Source organism: Psammomys obesus, unplaced genomic scaffold, assembly GCF_907164565.1.
Source record: "Psammomys obesus unplaced genomic scaffold, mPsaObe1.curated_primary_1811, whole genome shotgun sequence".
Taxonomy (NCBI): domain Eukaryota; kingdom Metazoa; phylum Chordata; class Mammalia; order Rodentia; family Muridae; genus Psammomys; species Psammomys obesus.
In genome coordinates this window covers 3,563,828-3,579,983 of record NW_026594216.1, presented here as the reverse complement: position 1 = coordinate 3,579,983, position 16,156 = coordinate 3,563,828, and the positions used below count along the sequence as shown (strand labels likewise).

The 16,156-nt window shown below is 37.6% G+C and overlaps 1 protein-coding gene across 7 annotated transcripts in view; it reads left to right on the top strand.

Annotated features, from left to right (window-relative positions):
* The window catches only part of Ntng1 (netrin G1), a 359,263-nt gene that overhangs the window by 281,171 nt on the left and 61,936 nt on the right, over positions 1 to 16,156 (top strand). For 4 of the 7 annotated variants that reach the window (XM_055618146.1, XM_055618143.1, XM_055618140.1 and 1 more), the window contains exon 5: positions 3,349 to 3,375. In XM_055618146.1, coding sequence (XP_055474121.1) covers positions 3,349 to 3,375 — 27 coding nt within the window. Of the gene's footprint in view, positions 1 to 3,348; positions 3,376 to 13,562; positions 13,629 to 16,091; positions 16,152 to 16,156 lie in introns of all 7 variants that reach the window. The other 3 variants (XM_055618144.1, XM_055618142.1, XM_055618145.1) reach the window with 2 other exon arrangements.

The following is a 16,156-nucleotide window of genomic DNA, read 5'->3' as shown; positions in this document are numbered from 1 at the left end:
GAATTAATGGGCATCCCATGGTGTTCAGATATATTCAATTTCAAAACTCTTTATTCAAATGAGCAGTTTAAAAATCTTTTCTGAGCAATTACCATTTTTACAGACATGGAATAAAGAGTGATTCATCTGGCAATACCTCAAAAAAAAAAAAAAAAACACACAGAATGAAGAAGAGCCTGAATTCTAAGCAATCAGTGTTAGGTAATAGCATCTTCATGAGAAAAATAGGATCTCAGTCAGCATAGTCATAGTTAGCACTGTGTGTGTACTGGGAGTGAACAGGGCTTTCCTGCACTGATGGCCCCAGAGGAACAGAAGCACTTCTGCATCTTTCTGAAGCATTCTACGGGAGCAAGCACTGCAGTGAGCCGCCTTGCAAGCTTGTTTATTATTGTGTCTGGTAGAACTCCCTGAGCAGTTCACCTTTCATTTATGCATGGCCCTCTCTGCCTCCGTGGAAGTTTGAAAACACATGAAGAGTCTCTCCCTGCTATCTTAACTTCCATTCTCTTTGATGGATTGCAACAGGCAAGCAGTGCCTTGCATGAGAGAAGAGTTTTCAATCATGAGGAAACTCTGAGCTTCTGCAATTGATACTAAAATTATGATGCTGCCACTGCACCTCACTCAGTGGGGAATTTGCAAAAATGGAAGGAAAAAAAAAGATTTCAGTACCAAGTCAATGTCACATTGCAGTAAAGATAGTTGACTAAAGTGTTGGGCTTGGAATCTAGCTGTCCTTTGCAGAAATCACATTCAGCTTAAAATTTAGTTCTTAGGAGAGAGTTGAAATGTTAAAATTTAGTTTGCAATTTTGATTGAATAGAGATTGGTATTGACCTGAAGTACATCCTAAACCCCAAACATTTAGGGGCTGAGGACATGGCTCAGTAGGTAAAGTGCTTGCTGTACAACCATGAAAATCTGAGTTTGAATCATCAGTACCCACATAAAAGACTGGCTCAATGGCACATGCTTGTAAACCTATCATTGTGGGCTGGGGCAAGACAGACAGATCACAGGGGCTCCCTAGGGAGCCTGCTAGCCCAAACTGGGATATTCAAGCTGAGTGAGAAACACTGTCTCTAAAAATATGATGAAAAGGAATAGAGGAAGATGTTATGCCCAGATCTCGAAGTTCCCAGAGACTACTGGGAGTCTGATTCACATACGCAAAAGCAAAGAGCCTTTATTTGGACTTAATCTCAGACTCCCAGACTTTACCAGACCCCCAGACTTCACCAACACATTGGATCCATACCCAGAGCCCGGAACAGAAGTTAGGCAGGGTTATTTTTTTATTGAGATATAAGCAAGGAATGGGAATTTCCAGCTTAGCAGTTACATGGTTGGGTGACATTTAGCAAAAGCAGGCTTGTTGCAAAGTGATGGGCTAGCTAACATTGAACAAGCTATCTATAGACTTCAGCAATGTACATACTTTCCTATTCCCCTGTCTAGGGGAGATTTCTGCCCAGGGCAGTTTGTGGCTTTTCCAGTAAGTGCCTGAGTGTTTCCAGGAAACAGAAACTCAGGCCTACCTGTTCTGAGGAGAAGTTGAGGCCTGTCATGGAGTCTGTTAGGCCTCCTTGAATTTTGTGCCTTTCAGAAGACACCGAGCATTGGCTTCTGCCCTCTACATACACACGCCGATGTGACTGTACCCCCTACTCTCTCTCTCTCACACACACACACAGAGACAGACAGATAGAGAAAGAGAGAGAGAGAGAGAGAGAGAAAGAGAAACATATGCAATAACCATAATTACAAAATAAGTATATTCCAGACACCTAAAATCAAGCCTTTTATTTACCTAATAACTGAAAATAAGATTGTCTTTCCTCTTTACAGGTTTTCAATACACCATAATAATCCTTAATTCTTTATTCTCCCCTTTCTCACCTGGACATAGAAAAATAAGGCTTTATTTAAAAGGCTACAGAGCTGGAAGTCTCAGAGAAAAGTTCAATTAAACAGAAGGCAGTTGTTAGAAGATTAGTGCTAAAACAGCTTAACGATTCTTTCTGACCAACTCATTAACAGCTCTTACTTATTGCTGCATACTCTATAGTAGGCATGCTTCAGGATTATCCTGTTCAATCCTCACAGCACCCTAATAAAATAGATATGATTGGACCCTTTGCAGATGAGGAAACAGGCTTGAAATAGTTAAAATGTTACCTAATTGCTCAGTGCATGACCCTTTCTCAGGACTGTCTAAACCTCACCTCATTGTCACCAATATACCAACCATAAGCTTGGTGTCATGAGGTAAATCTCTGCTATTTAGCTGGATGTAGTGGTGTACACCTGCAATCCCAGCACTCAGAGAGGCAGAGGCAGGCAGATCTCTGTGAGTTCGAGGCCAACATGGTCTACAAAGCAAGTCCAGGACAGCCAAGGCTACCCAGAGAAAGCCTACTACATATGAAATAATGGTCTATGTACTTTCCATATATCAATTTATATAACCCCCGCAACAGATAGGGACATATGAAATGAAGTGAGCACTGATATGAAGAACTTGTCCAAAACCATGAAATTGGTAAGAGCTTAGGAATTGGAGTCACCTTTCAGACTCAGATGTCTTGGCTGCTGAGACACTGCACTCCGTCAAAGTACTATATTGCTAGGTAGGAGTGGTAACATGGACACAGACTAAATCCATGTCCACATTTCTACCACATCAGGCCAAACTCTGAAATGGCTCCACTAACTTGGCATGATTTGTGAATCAAAGTGAAGCTGAAATCATCAGTGGATCCATGATCAATATGAACAATATAATGTATTCTTGAATTATTCTGCTTGATTAAGTTTCTATTACAGAGCTTAATCCACATATCTGATGAGTAAAAGAGGAGTAAAAAGGATGACTACGTGAAATTAATCAAACATACTGTCAGATGATTTTTCAGCAGCTAATGTATGCTTCTGATGATGCAGTTGAAGAGACCTACTACACTTGCAGGTAGATTTGCTGAGGTGCACATGCTGTATATTCAGTAGTATGGTCCAGACAAAAGCCTAGCTCAGTATCTGTTATGCGCCATAGAGAATTTAATCCACTAGCATTATAAATAAGCACAAAATATTTGATGTCACGAGGCATCCTGGCGGACATTAATTTTTCAATTCTGATGAGCTGAGGAGTTCAAGGATTACTGCAAATGGTTCCAGTGTGTTTGTGTAAATACATATACACCATGTTTTGTGTAGTTTTTTTTGGTGGTGATTTCTACTAATAGTATTTACCAAGTTCTAAGACTTTTGCTATAAGTTAATTATGTCACATAGTAAATAGCTAACAGCTCTTTAATGTTTTGTTTCGTTTTGTTTTCTCCGCAGGTATTCCCAGCATTTCCAGTATTGGTAGTAAGTAAAACCATCACCAAACCAAATCTAGGCCAGCTTTGCTTTGTTGTTCAGCTCCTCAGAGCTCTTTTCTTGTGTCCATTTCTGATGCGATAGATCACAATCCATGAGAATTCAAGTTCCCTGATGGTAGTAGGCACAGGTGATTCATACACAACTCTTCTGTAAATGTGAGATGCCAACTTTCCTGATGACTTTGGCTTCATAAAGGCCACTCGAACAGAGACCTGAACAGAGAAGCACTTGCTTAGATAAACATATCATATAGATGTGCTGTCCCATGTAATCATATTTAGTAACCAAGGACAGATTGCATTCTCTCTGTAGGACCAAGTGTGGATTGCTACTAACTGAGGAGAAGAGAATGAGTATCTATGAGTGCTGTGGGTGTTGTTCATTGAAATTCAAGGAAAGTACCACGAAGCCAGGGAGGAAATTTTTTAATGCATTAAAATGTAGGTTTTGTGAAGGCCTGAAGGAGGTAGGTTTATGATTACTACTCAGCCTAAGGAATTAACTACAATCAGCTGGTATGCCACCCATTCCTCTCTCCTAAATTCTAGAGGTCAATTCATTCTGGGGTCCTTCATTTTTTTCCCCGTTGGCAACAAAAGTGTATATATACAAATATAAGCATGGTTGCCAAAAATTCTTAAAGAAATCTTAATAGAAATCCGAAGGATTAGAGAGAAACCTTCCCTTCTCTGGATAATCCTTTCCTTGAGCATATCCAGCCACCACAAGAAACTCAGGCTGCAACTACTCTTCCTCTCTGAATCAGTACAGCTTGATCCAATGCTGGAAGTGTTCATTACAGACACGCACCATGCTGTTTCAGAGCATATTTTCACACAGTTTTTATAGCATGCCCTTTATGTCCAATGACAAAAACCTTGGAGCAACTACAGAGTAACTGATTTAGGAATAAAATACCGAGGAAGCCTCAGTTATGGACTGTCAATAGGAAGAAGAATGGCTCCCACAATGGTCACTCATCAAAGGCTGGCGCTGTAAGAGCTCTACCAGGGAGAATGTTCACAGTGTAAATAACAGCAGTTGAAGTATTGCCAAAACCCACACCCTTCCAAAAGCAATACTCTGATAATTTGGATAAAGAAACTTGCCCCTTCTTATACATGCAAGACCAGCTCTTCTAATTCATAAATCAGCCCAGCTTAGTTAAACTTGTGGAAAGGCCTGGGCACTTATTTGTAGAGCATTAGACATGTTGGATGCCACGAGAATCAGTTGTTCTGTATCAGAAGCAGCAGTTACATCCATTCCGACCTAAGCCTACAATTGCAGCACCGTCTTTGTGACCTTACAAAAATGGTGTTGGGCTACAACCTTGCCAATGAGAACATTCAGCTCTCATAATCTAATATTTCTGCGTTAGCACTTGGTGTTTGCCTATGTATGTACCTCAAAGTGCTCCTTTCAGGCCTTGACAACTGTTTCTGAACATTTTTAGAGCAGAGGGAACCAGAAGGGCTCTCATGATCTGGCATGTCCAGAGCTTCAGAAATGGATGAATGGAAAAGTGGTTCTTTGGTGCTGGGGTGTGTTCCTGTTCCAAGAGCCAGTTGTGTGTTGCATGGACCTCTTACTGTACCTGCTCACTCCGCATCTCATCTGGCAGCCTCCACCCCATCTCCCATCTCTGAGCATCAGCAGATGTTGACCTTTTACACATTGAATCAGGAATTTCCAATTTTGTTTTGCACAGTTACCTTTTGAAATCAGTGGTGACCCGAAAGGATGCTGTGTTGTGCCTTTGGGAAATGTCCTAATCTTTATTATCAGGAACCTGAGAAAATTTTACTCCTAATATCTGTCACAAAAACCCTATGAATCAAAATTATAATCTGTAGTCTGAATGCCTCTGGCTATTCATCTTAGAGCACAATAAATGTTTTGGTTTTTTTTTGGGGGGGGGTTGTTTCTTTTTTAAAACTTCTAATCAGCAAGAAGGAAGCGCATTTAGGGCCCACACAGTATTACACAGGACTAGCTTGCCTGTTGCCTGGCTTTTAAGGTGAAGAGATTCACCATCGACCATGATGGTATCTTTCAGGTGTCTTTGATGGCATTAACAAGTTCCTTCTTTGGGCCTTATATGGTGCCTGTTGTGTGCACTGGTGAATTTCTCTCCACTTCACAGAGCAAGAATTCACATGTAGATGATTCATTGACAGGCCTAGAAGATGCAGAGGGTATGGGCAGATGGTTTCAAGTTGCAAGACACGGAGAAGAGGAAGCTGCTTGGATACTGAACTAAGCTGTGCATTTCCCAGGGCTTTTCTCTTTGCTGTAAAGAAATCAGTGGATACAAACCCCGACAGGTCTCTAGGAAGATCTCACTGTAACAAGTGAAACACCCATGAGTCTCTGACCATCAGAGTAATTTTTATGGAAAATAAATGATGTATATTATTAATGTAAACTATTGATGCATGTAACCATAAGTTTACATGCATATGCTATATTTTATAATGGCTGGAAGATTTAGCTCTAATAGACTTCAGTATAGATCTCATATTGTCAACATCAGTATTAAGATTCAATGGATAGACAGAGTGGCTATCCTTTCCGGTCATTTGCTAGAAGTATTTTAAAAACTTTAAAATTTTTCCCATTAAGGTCATTTGTACCTGCTGCTGCCCATTTACTAGGTAACAGGATCCTCAAACATCCCAAGAGTACTTGATCTAAAACCCAGTCATTTTGATGTGCTTTGACCCACGGCTTAAAAAAAAATTACTCGTGGTATTATCAGCAATTAATGAATCCAGAAATAGATCTGTAGCCATTTGAGCTTTGTGATCATTGTTTCTACTTAACCTCCTACGATAGCAATTCACTCAGGTATCACTCTATATGAGCTATACATATAATTCACAATTTTATTTAAATGAACATTTGTTTATGCTAATGATACAAATTAATAGATGGTTTATTGTGGGTGTTTTTGTTGATAGTGAGAACCTAGTCATTACTTTCCAATATATATTATGTAATGCTCAGCCCAGCAGCACAAAGAGTTGCACTAATCATACTAAACAATATGTTACAAAGAGTATAATTAGAGTGGCAAGAGAGGTTAATGTTTACTAGCTTTGTGGGCGTGATTATTATTTCTTACAATGGTAGATGACAGATGATTCCGATATGAAAGGTAAATCCTCCAGAAAACCAAATATAAAAGTCCCTTTTAGAAAAAGAAAATTTTTATTTTAAATAAGCACAAAAGAAAAAATAGAGATATTGATGGTTCACAACCTTCACTACAGATTATTCTCCTAAATAACTTTCATTTCACTGATGTGATGCTATACAAAGCATACAACAGTGATGGAACTGCTTGACATTCCCCTCCCCCCATGCCCTAATTATTAAATTTGAAACAACAGTTCACTTGAGGGAAATATCTCATTTTCCTGTTTTCTCTTGTAATGAGTATTGCCTTCATCACGGAGTTTAAAATTCATCTCTAATTTGATTTAATTGGCAGGACTATTAAGCAAGGGAAATGCTACCTGCAGGGATCCATCAGCCTGTTGAGAAAGCCCAGAGATGTTTTCATATTGAGAACATTTGATGCCAGTTGGAGACCTTGTAAAAGTTGTTTTCCATACAGTGTCCAAATATTTCTGTGCAGTGCTGATTTGTTGTAGAAACTCGAGTGGTGAGAAGGAAAAATAAAAAGGTTAATCATTTACCCACCCAAGTTTTATTAATGATCATGTTTGCTCTATTTGGAGAGCTACCATGTCTGTTTGATTCCCTTCCCCCTTTGTTTTAATACTCTTAATTCCCCCAAATAAAAGTTCCATTGAGTTGCCCTTTAACTAATTAGATTTTATATAATGAGGGAAAAAAATCATCAGGCTAGTGTAGCAACATGGCAAATTGCTATGCTGTGGTGTGCTACATTAATTTTGCACTGTTTGCTGATGTTCTAGAAAGAAAGCTAAGGTCTCAAGTGCAATGCCTTTTGGGACTATTTTATCATGTATCTAGTATCCTCATCACAGATCCATTTCATATTTGTGTAACTAGCATTTCATATTCATGAAACCTTTGTTGTTATCCCAAAATTGAATGAACATTAGGACATAGTTGCCTTTTTAATCCTGAAAAAAAAATCAAATATTCAGGGAGAGGGGAAGAATCTCCCACTTGAGAGAAGAAAAATTTGAGAGGTTTACCAATCTTTATTGACAAGAATTGCTCATCTTGAGCAAATTGACTTTTTTGTTTTTTTTAGGTTTTAACCTTTACCTAGTCAATTTTAGAATGTCAATCTACTTTTTAAGTGTGAGCTAAAAATCTCTACTTTTCTAGCTGTCTTTGTAAGATAGGTTGTTTTCCAGATAGAAAATATATCAAGGTTCCTATAATGAACTCTGAGACACAATCCTGTGATTGCCTGCAGTAGCTCTTTCTAGGGTATGCCAATTGAACTCTTTTTGGAATACCAATGGGTAGCTGACCAACTGACCATTCCACTTCATGAGAAAAATTATACAGCTATAGATTCTTTGAATGGTAGGGTCATGTACCGTAGGTTTCTGCCAAGTTCTGCTTTACAAATGGTAAATTTGAGGCTCAGAGGGGCCACGTAACTTTCCCAGTGTACTATGAGCTGGACTGCCTGTGTAACTTCATAGTGTTAAATGAAGTGTAAGAGATCACATAAGAAAAAAAAAAATCTGGATTTATTGACTCCTGCCAAGACTCTTTCTATGTAGTTAAGAAACCTCTTGTGTCCTGGGTTGACCCATTCCTATGCAAACAAACAGACAAACAAAACACCGCACAGATTTTGAAGAAACACAGAAGTTATATTGCTGGCACTTCACAGTGTTGTCGGCAGCACTTACAAGCATGGTGAGGGAGGAAAAAGGATCACGATTCCTGACTCCATCAAAGCGAGTGCTTCCTCTACCATCCGACAACTCCCTAAGATACTGAGTAGAGAGGAAATAGATAAATGTTGGATTATTATAGAACATAAACAGTACATGAGCTACGCAAATTCTGAAAGATGCTTACACATAATAAGTGAGAATAAACCAATCTTTTCATCTGTTAAATTAGTTGCTTATAACAAACTAGAGTTATTGTGTCAGACTTCAGACAGACCTCTTACTATGACATTAAACTCATCTCTCCCATCAGCTTAATGATGCTGTCTTTTTAAGAAGTAGGCTAGTGTCTGTGAAAATGGCACGAATACAGCAAATGGAATTTCTCCTGAAGAGTTTTGGGATCTTCTGTGGATCCTTTCTAGGGACATCAATGGTGCTATTTCAAGATTTTCCACAGAACACTAGCAATGATGACATAAATAGAAAAGACCCTGTGATTTTTTTTGTACCCATAGTCGCTTGTATGTGTGTTTAAGAAGCCAGCATTGTTTCAGTGCCAGCTTATAGCATGGTGGGCTTCAAAATATGAAACTAACACTAGTGCCATTAATAGATTTGAAGAGCAACTCCTCTAACTTTATCTTATGCATGAAGCGAAGGTAAAGTTCCAGATAATGTTTAGTTTCCAACCCCTGCCTTAAGCGTTCCAGCACGGCTTAAGAAATAGCCTCCTGGTTATTTAAAACACCGTAGTTTGAGAGAGTATGTAATGAATATTCTTAAAAAATATATGTTTTCTCCTTGATAGGAAAGAAGTCAGTTTATTCAGTCTGTAAAGACTGTCCACAAGTGAACCAAAACTTACTTTTCATTTCTGCTTTGTGAATATCAACTGATGGAATATTCGAAGGCAATATTACCTTTAAAACTCGCTTATACAAATCAAAAGTCTTTAGTTTCTGCTTCAAGGTTGCTTTTCAGCTTCATTCACTATGGTGCAGGAATTAGACGGTCAGCTCTTAGCAATTCTAAGATGGTTCTTTTCAATTTACAGTAGAGAATCTTTTCCTTGGGCACAAAGGAGGGGAAAAATATGTCCTTCCAGATTCTCATTTTTATAATGTGAATCTGAACTTTTCTAATTTGTGAAAATGGATTTCAATTGTTACAAATAAATCACTTTATAATTTTTCACAATAAAAAGAATCCAGGAAACTACATATTTGAATCAAATGCTAAGCTACTATGTTTCCAAATACATTTCCAAAAATGTGTAAATTACCATCCCTATATTGCGAAAAGTTGAAATCTAACATTTACCATAGTTTTGGGAGATAATTTGTTTCATTCTGAACAGTAGAGTTTATTGGTACAGTCTCCAACCAGATTATTCCCTGGAGCGAGCTATATCTTACTGAGCATTAGACAGGTCAGAGGCACTTGCTTTGGTAAAAATTAAGACTGAAAAAAAAATGGAGAGCACATTCTTCTCCCTACTTTGAGTCTGTAGGAATATTTATTCTATGTTATTGTATCTCCATGGCTACAGAAACCCCAAATATAAAAGAAACGAATAGCTGCTGGATGCTTACTGAAATGCAGTTTCCCTAACGAGCAATGCCACATTCTCCATTTTACCAGTGAGAAAGTTTAGGCTTAGAGAATTTAAGAACTTGTACAGTGGGAGAATTTGAGCTATGGTCTGAGCTCTGTTTATGTGTACCACATTTTAAATATACTTCCCCTAAATAGTTATTTTTTTAGGCTCTTAATAGATATAATTTGAATTCTAAAATAACAGTGAGATGATTGTAACTTGTGGCTATTACAGATATTAACAGATTGCTTATTTTTAAGGATACATTTGTACATATTCCTTATCTTCTCTTTAACATGTAGTGTCCAGTTAAGGAGGCAGCAAGACATCAGTCTATTTTCTCATATGGGCCAGTGTCCCAGAAGACTACTCAGGAGTGTTTGACCATCTCCAAGGCCCGCAGCAGGGCCCTTTCAGCTCTGATGAAGGATGAAGGAGAAACTGTGGTAGGCCCACAACCAAAGCATGCAACCAACAAGCATTTCCTCTCATAGAAGGAAATCTAAAGGGCAAATGTGTTATCCTGATAGGCTTTGTGCTTCCATAAAACTTCAGTGTGTTCTTATTAAGCCACAAGGGAACCACTGGTTGAACACTTGTCAACTGAAAGAAATCTTGAAAATCACTTCTCTAGCATCTTTGTCTTAAACATAAGGAAAGTGGAGTTCAGAGAAATTAATGGCTAGACAGCTCCTAAGTGGTGCGACTGAGACCAGATGCCTTATCTTATGACTCTCAGAGCCATTTGCCTTATAACAAAACACCACTACAAAACTAAGAGATTCTCCTGGCTGATTGGGGACTAAAATGAAATCAATAAATTTGCAGCATTTTTCCTAATACAATTCAAGTTCTTTTGATATAGTATAAGATTGCCCTATTTTCACTCTTTATCTGCTTATAACAAGTAGCCCAATGGCTGAGGAATCTTAGAGCTTTACTGCATTTGGATTTGAGAAGATAGAACAAGCTTCAATTATGTTAGCTCTATACTTTCCAATGTGCCTAATTTACTTCAGGGAATTAAATATTTGTTGGTATACATTGAATATTTAACTTAATGCCAGAATCTTAAGGGAAGTAAAATAATCAGAGAGTAATATGATAATTTTTATTGTTTTCTAAGTTGGCCTTGTAAATATAAAACAATATTTTTTTTTATTTAAAAGGAGATATCAAGTTTTAAAAAAATATCATGTTTGGCCAAATATCTAAGCATATATGGATAGATAGTAGCCAGATAAGAGGGTGTGGAAAATCACAGATATTAACATCCATATCTCGGGATGTTTCACTCCCTAAAAAACATATAGCGTATACTATTTGCTCCATTGGAAGATTAGATAAGGACTTGTTTATAGTTCAAAATGTTAGCAACACTACATAACAAGAACTACTAGGAAAAAAAATCTCTAATTATATTCTCAGGCAAAAATCAAGGGTTTCCCTTTGCCCAAGACCCTAATCCGTGACACAATAAAAAGGAAAATGATAGTCAACCTAGAATCCTATGTAGGGCACACATAATAACTAGTGTCCACCTAAAGAATCTCATATAAGACAGGTCAATGATGTACACGATTTTTTTAAGTTCAAGAAAGATCAATAAACTGGAACCTTAAATTGCTATAAAAAAAAAAAAACTAAGGATGCTAATAGTAATGATATCCTAAAATATCATTAATTGACATTTAACATTGGAATAGGGAATAACGTTTAATTCATGGAGTTAATTACTAAAATTTATGTATAAACTAGTATAAAATTGCTTAACTTTCTTTCATTCGGTAAGATAGACTTCCACTTCATAGCTTATAGCTGGCCTGGAATTGACTATGCAACCAAGGCTGAGATTTAACTCCTAGAAATTTTTCTGTCTTCAGATTCCAGGTGCTCAGATTATAGGCATGTGCCACAACAGCTCACAACATTTCTTGAAATTATTGACATAGTTTATTACCAGGGTAACAAATTAGGTGGTTGTGTTTATTTCTTCAAGACAAAGTCATTAAATAATCAACATTGCAAATTATCAACCATACCACCACTTATGAGCTTTATTTGCATCTCACTAAACTAGTACTATCATAATATGGTGCTAACAATATAAGTAAGTAAGATCAAGCTAATTAATTTTCAACAATCTCGGCATAATTCTCTCAAAGTGTAAATGTACAACTCCTCAAAGCTGATCATCAAAAAAACTATTAGAGTTGTTCCACTAATTTGGTACCTACCCATTGTCAAAATGTGAAAATCAATATCCTATGAGTCACCCATATATTTGGTCTTTGTGTTGCCGAGTATTGTTTATTTAACCATCCTCGGACACAAATGCAGAAAAATATCATCTTCTTTTTCTAGTCATGCATTTTGCTTGATATAGTAATATTAACATTGAGGTTTTCTTTGCTTTTGCATATATATGTGTGAAAGCAGAAGAGAACTGTGCAGTGGCACCAATGGTCTTGTGAGATTAGCTTTTCCAAGAACTTATTCAGAGTAATATGAAAGTTCCATGTCTTGCAAGAACTTTATTGGCCATAATCTAATAATGCAGGAAGCAATCTAATAATACCTGTTTACAGCAGCCCAGCCACTTGATATCAATTTCTCAATTATCAGATACTTACTGAAGGTCCCTCAAAGGCTTTGTCCTTCTTTGAAGAGATCCAATCTAATCAGGGAGGCAAAAAAAAATAGACCTATGAAATTTTAACCAGCAATATTAAAACCTGTGCCAGTCCACATTACCAACAAGAAGTCAGGAGCATCCACAGTAATGCAGTGAGAGGGGATGGAGCCACAGCTGCCCTGAGAATTGGGCGGTCACAAAGAATGACATATGAGAGGTGTGTTTCTGAGATAGCTTTAATGAATGAAATTGAAGTCATGAAACACCTGTCTTACTGTCCCTGCTCTTCACATGCTTACAAAACTACCAGTTTCAGAACATCAAGTCTTAAACATGGAGGTTACCTTGCCTTCCATAGTATTTTGGGGGGTTGTAGCTAAAACAGAACTAATGGAACTAAATAAAACAATGTCCTTGATTACTTCTAGTTTATAACAAGTAACCTTAGAAATGCACCGAGATGCAAAAACATCCTGAAAATATATTCATACATACATGAGTTAAACGCTATCGGAAAGCCCTAGGGCTACTCTTTAGCAAGAACCACCAATAACATCTCCTTCCTTCTCTGAGGAATTGCATCCATAAAACAGGAAGCAGATCCACTTCCTGTTAGAGATAATGGCTCACACTTAAAACATACCACAGAGAATCTCTCGTGAAAGACTGATGCAACCAGCTCTTATCCATAAATATAAACTGAGTAGAATGGAAACTTCAGGTGAGAAGTTATTTCTTTAGTGTTATCTTCTAGCTTCAGGCACCAGCTTTACCTATCAGTTTGGATTGCTGAAGTCCCTATTTGGTTATTTGTGTAAGAATACTTATTTCTAAAGTAAAGGCAAAGCTTCATTAAAGAAGTAGCTATATAAACAATGTCCATTCAATGTTTTGGGAGTCATCAATTGCTTGCTCTTGTTTGGTGTGGAAGTCATGTTTTGTTTAACTGCATCACAGCCAAGTTAAAAAAAAAAAAAAAACAACAGGTGTGTGGTTGGTGTCTTTGTCCATATATATATATTGCTTAGACCAAATGACATCATAGCTGAAAATAACATTCCCTGATTTTTCCTGATGCATGCAGCTCCTCCAAAGTTTAATAGGATATGGCCGAATATTTCTTCCCTTGAGGTTTCTAACCCAAAACAAGGTAGGAGCATCTAAAATTCCTACTGATTTAAAAATCCCATATGTGGGGGAGCAATCCTATATGCCATTTAACACTAAGAAGAACATTACCGTGGAGGCCTTGTCTTTGAACGAATCTTTTGAATCATTTTTTTTTCTAATACGAAGTTTGTCCCAGAAATATTGAAATAAAAGAGGACTGGGGGAAAAATAAGATGGAACAGAATTTATAAGTCTTAAATAAATGTACATTTATAGAGTCCCAAGAGAAGCATAGTCTTTAGTTGTCATCACACCTTAGAAGTAAATTTTAAAAACTTGTGAGCACCACAAACTCCTTCCTTCTCTTTTACTTTTCTTAACTTTCTGGATCTGCCATTGTTCTGAGAGGCAGGTTGATTAGATGAGGGCAGCTCTGAAACTCCCAGAAGGCCTGTTTTCCTTTATGATTGCTCCATATAGACTTACAACATTTTGGTCTCTCTCTCTCCCTCCCCATCTCTCCCTCTCCCTCTTTCTTCTCTTCCTCTCCCTCTTCCTTCTATTCCTCTCTCTCTTTTCTTCTCCCTCTTCCCCTCTCCCTCTCTCTGCTTCTGCCTCTGCTTTTCTTTCCTCCTCTTGGAACATATCTACATTGATGCACTTACACACATTTTAATATATTTTCTTGTTGAGATTATTCCTCTACCCTTTTACCAATGAACAGTCATTTTTACCAGCTTGAAAAAAATACCTGGTCTGTTCTTAGAACAGTAATTATTTATGGCTGCTGCTGTCATAGGAAGGAAAGAAGGAATGGAGGGAGAGAGGGAGGGAGGGGTAGCAGAAGGAGAGAGGGCAGCAGGAAAGTGGGAGATAGAAAACTTACAGTAGGGTTGCATAGGAAGAAATAGAATTTTTTTAAATGGATGATTCCTAAAGCTGCAAGGTAATGTTCAATTCACAGATATCTCACCTATATATACATGTGTTTGTATAAAATAGGAGCTTATCTCAATAGAAAGCAGTGTTCTTTTGCCTTCATTCTCCAAAAATAAAACATGCATCACTGAAATCTGCCTTCCTTAGTTATAGACAGGATGTTCCTTTTGAACCCTAATGAATACAGATGGAGGAGGAAATGAGCAAAAGGAGGAACCAGGAAATAGCTACTAAGCAAAACAAAGTATATTAGCAATTTGTTGAGGAGTCAAATTGGAAGGACTGCATTTTCAGTCCATGATCAGAGTGATGAAATCGAAGCTGTCCTAGATACATATATTACAAGCAAATACAATTACCTTAATCATCTGCTCTAAATGATTTTTTTTTCAAGTTTCTGGATACATATGTGGAAGAAGAAATACAGACCAAGCTCATCCCCGTTAATACAATTCTCTGAGGAATGGGGGGAGGTTAGCAGTTTTGTTCCTTGGCTAGTTCACTGTGAGCATCCTTGAAATGGCACACAGTATTTCCCACTGAAGTGCCACAAATATACAGGAAAACCTCTAAGGCTTAATACTTTTCCACAGTAAGTTTGCAGCTGAATAAGATGATGTGTTGTTTGAATCCTGAAAAAGACCCATTTGATTATTTTCTATGCTTTTGGTGTCATGGGACAAATGCTTTCAGAAACACCATTAGGGAAGGCCAACTGCACAATTTTAGGATGTGGATAAGGAGCTCAAATTAATCTACTTAAAAATGTAACACAGCTGGATTAAGTGCTTCAATCTGAAATACTAGTAAAAGGTATACTGTCTAGTTCTATGAAACTGTAATTCATCTGGCCACCATCTTCAGTGACCCGCAGGCCCTATTTTGGTTTTGTTATTTACACAAGCAACTCATCATGAATCATTGGAAAAGAAACAGCAGGATAGCTTAGAAAGACAACCCAGTAACTGACAAAGGACAGCAGCACAGAGGCAATACACCCTTAGAAATGAAAAGATTTTAGAGAGGCCCATCTTCAAGGTGACTCTGAGATTAAATACTGCTAAACGGTTGACCATGTGACTATTTTCTGTGATGTCTAGTCAGTTCAAAAACAACAACAACAAATGGTCTGGCTGGTTCATAAGTAGGCACATTTGTGGTGACACAAAAAGAATGATGTGGTAAACTGAGACACTGATATTGCTTGTTACCTCAACAATACAACAGCTTCTTGTGAAGTGAGATGATCAGGGATCCTAAGACAAGATTATGTTGAGGATAACCTTTGTTCACTGGACTGTTGACTTAAATTCTATTTCTTCTCACGTCTAAAAAGAAAGCCTTTAGTACTAATGACAGTGTTGAATCATTTTCAGCCAAATAGAAGTCTTCCTCTGTAACTGCAACAGATTTCCAAAACAAAACCAAACCAAAAAACCAAACAGATATGAATAGTCTCTTCATTTAGGACTCCACAGAATGGGTTGGTAATAAGGTATTAATTAAAATTTGAACGTTTTACTGTTGTCTCTAATTTGCTGTTCATTTTTTTAAACCTATGCAGTTGCTCCCAAATTAGCTTTGTCAACAGTTTCTTCTGTTCAAGTTGCAAACCACAAGCGAGGTAGG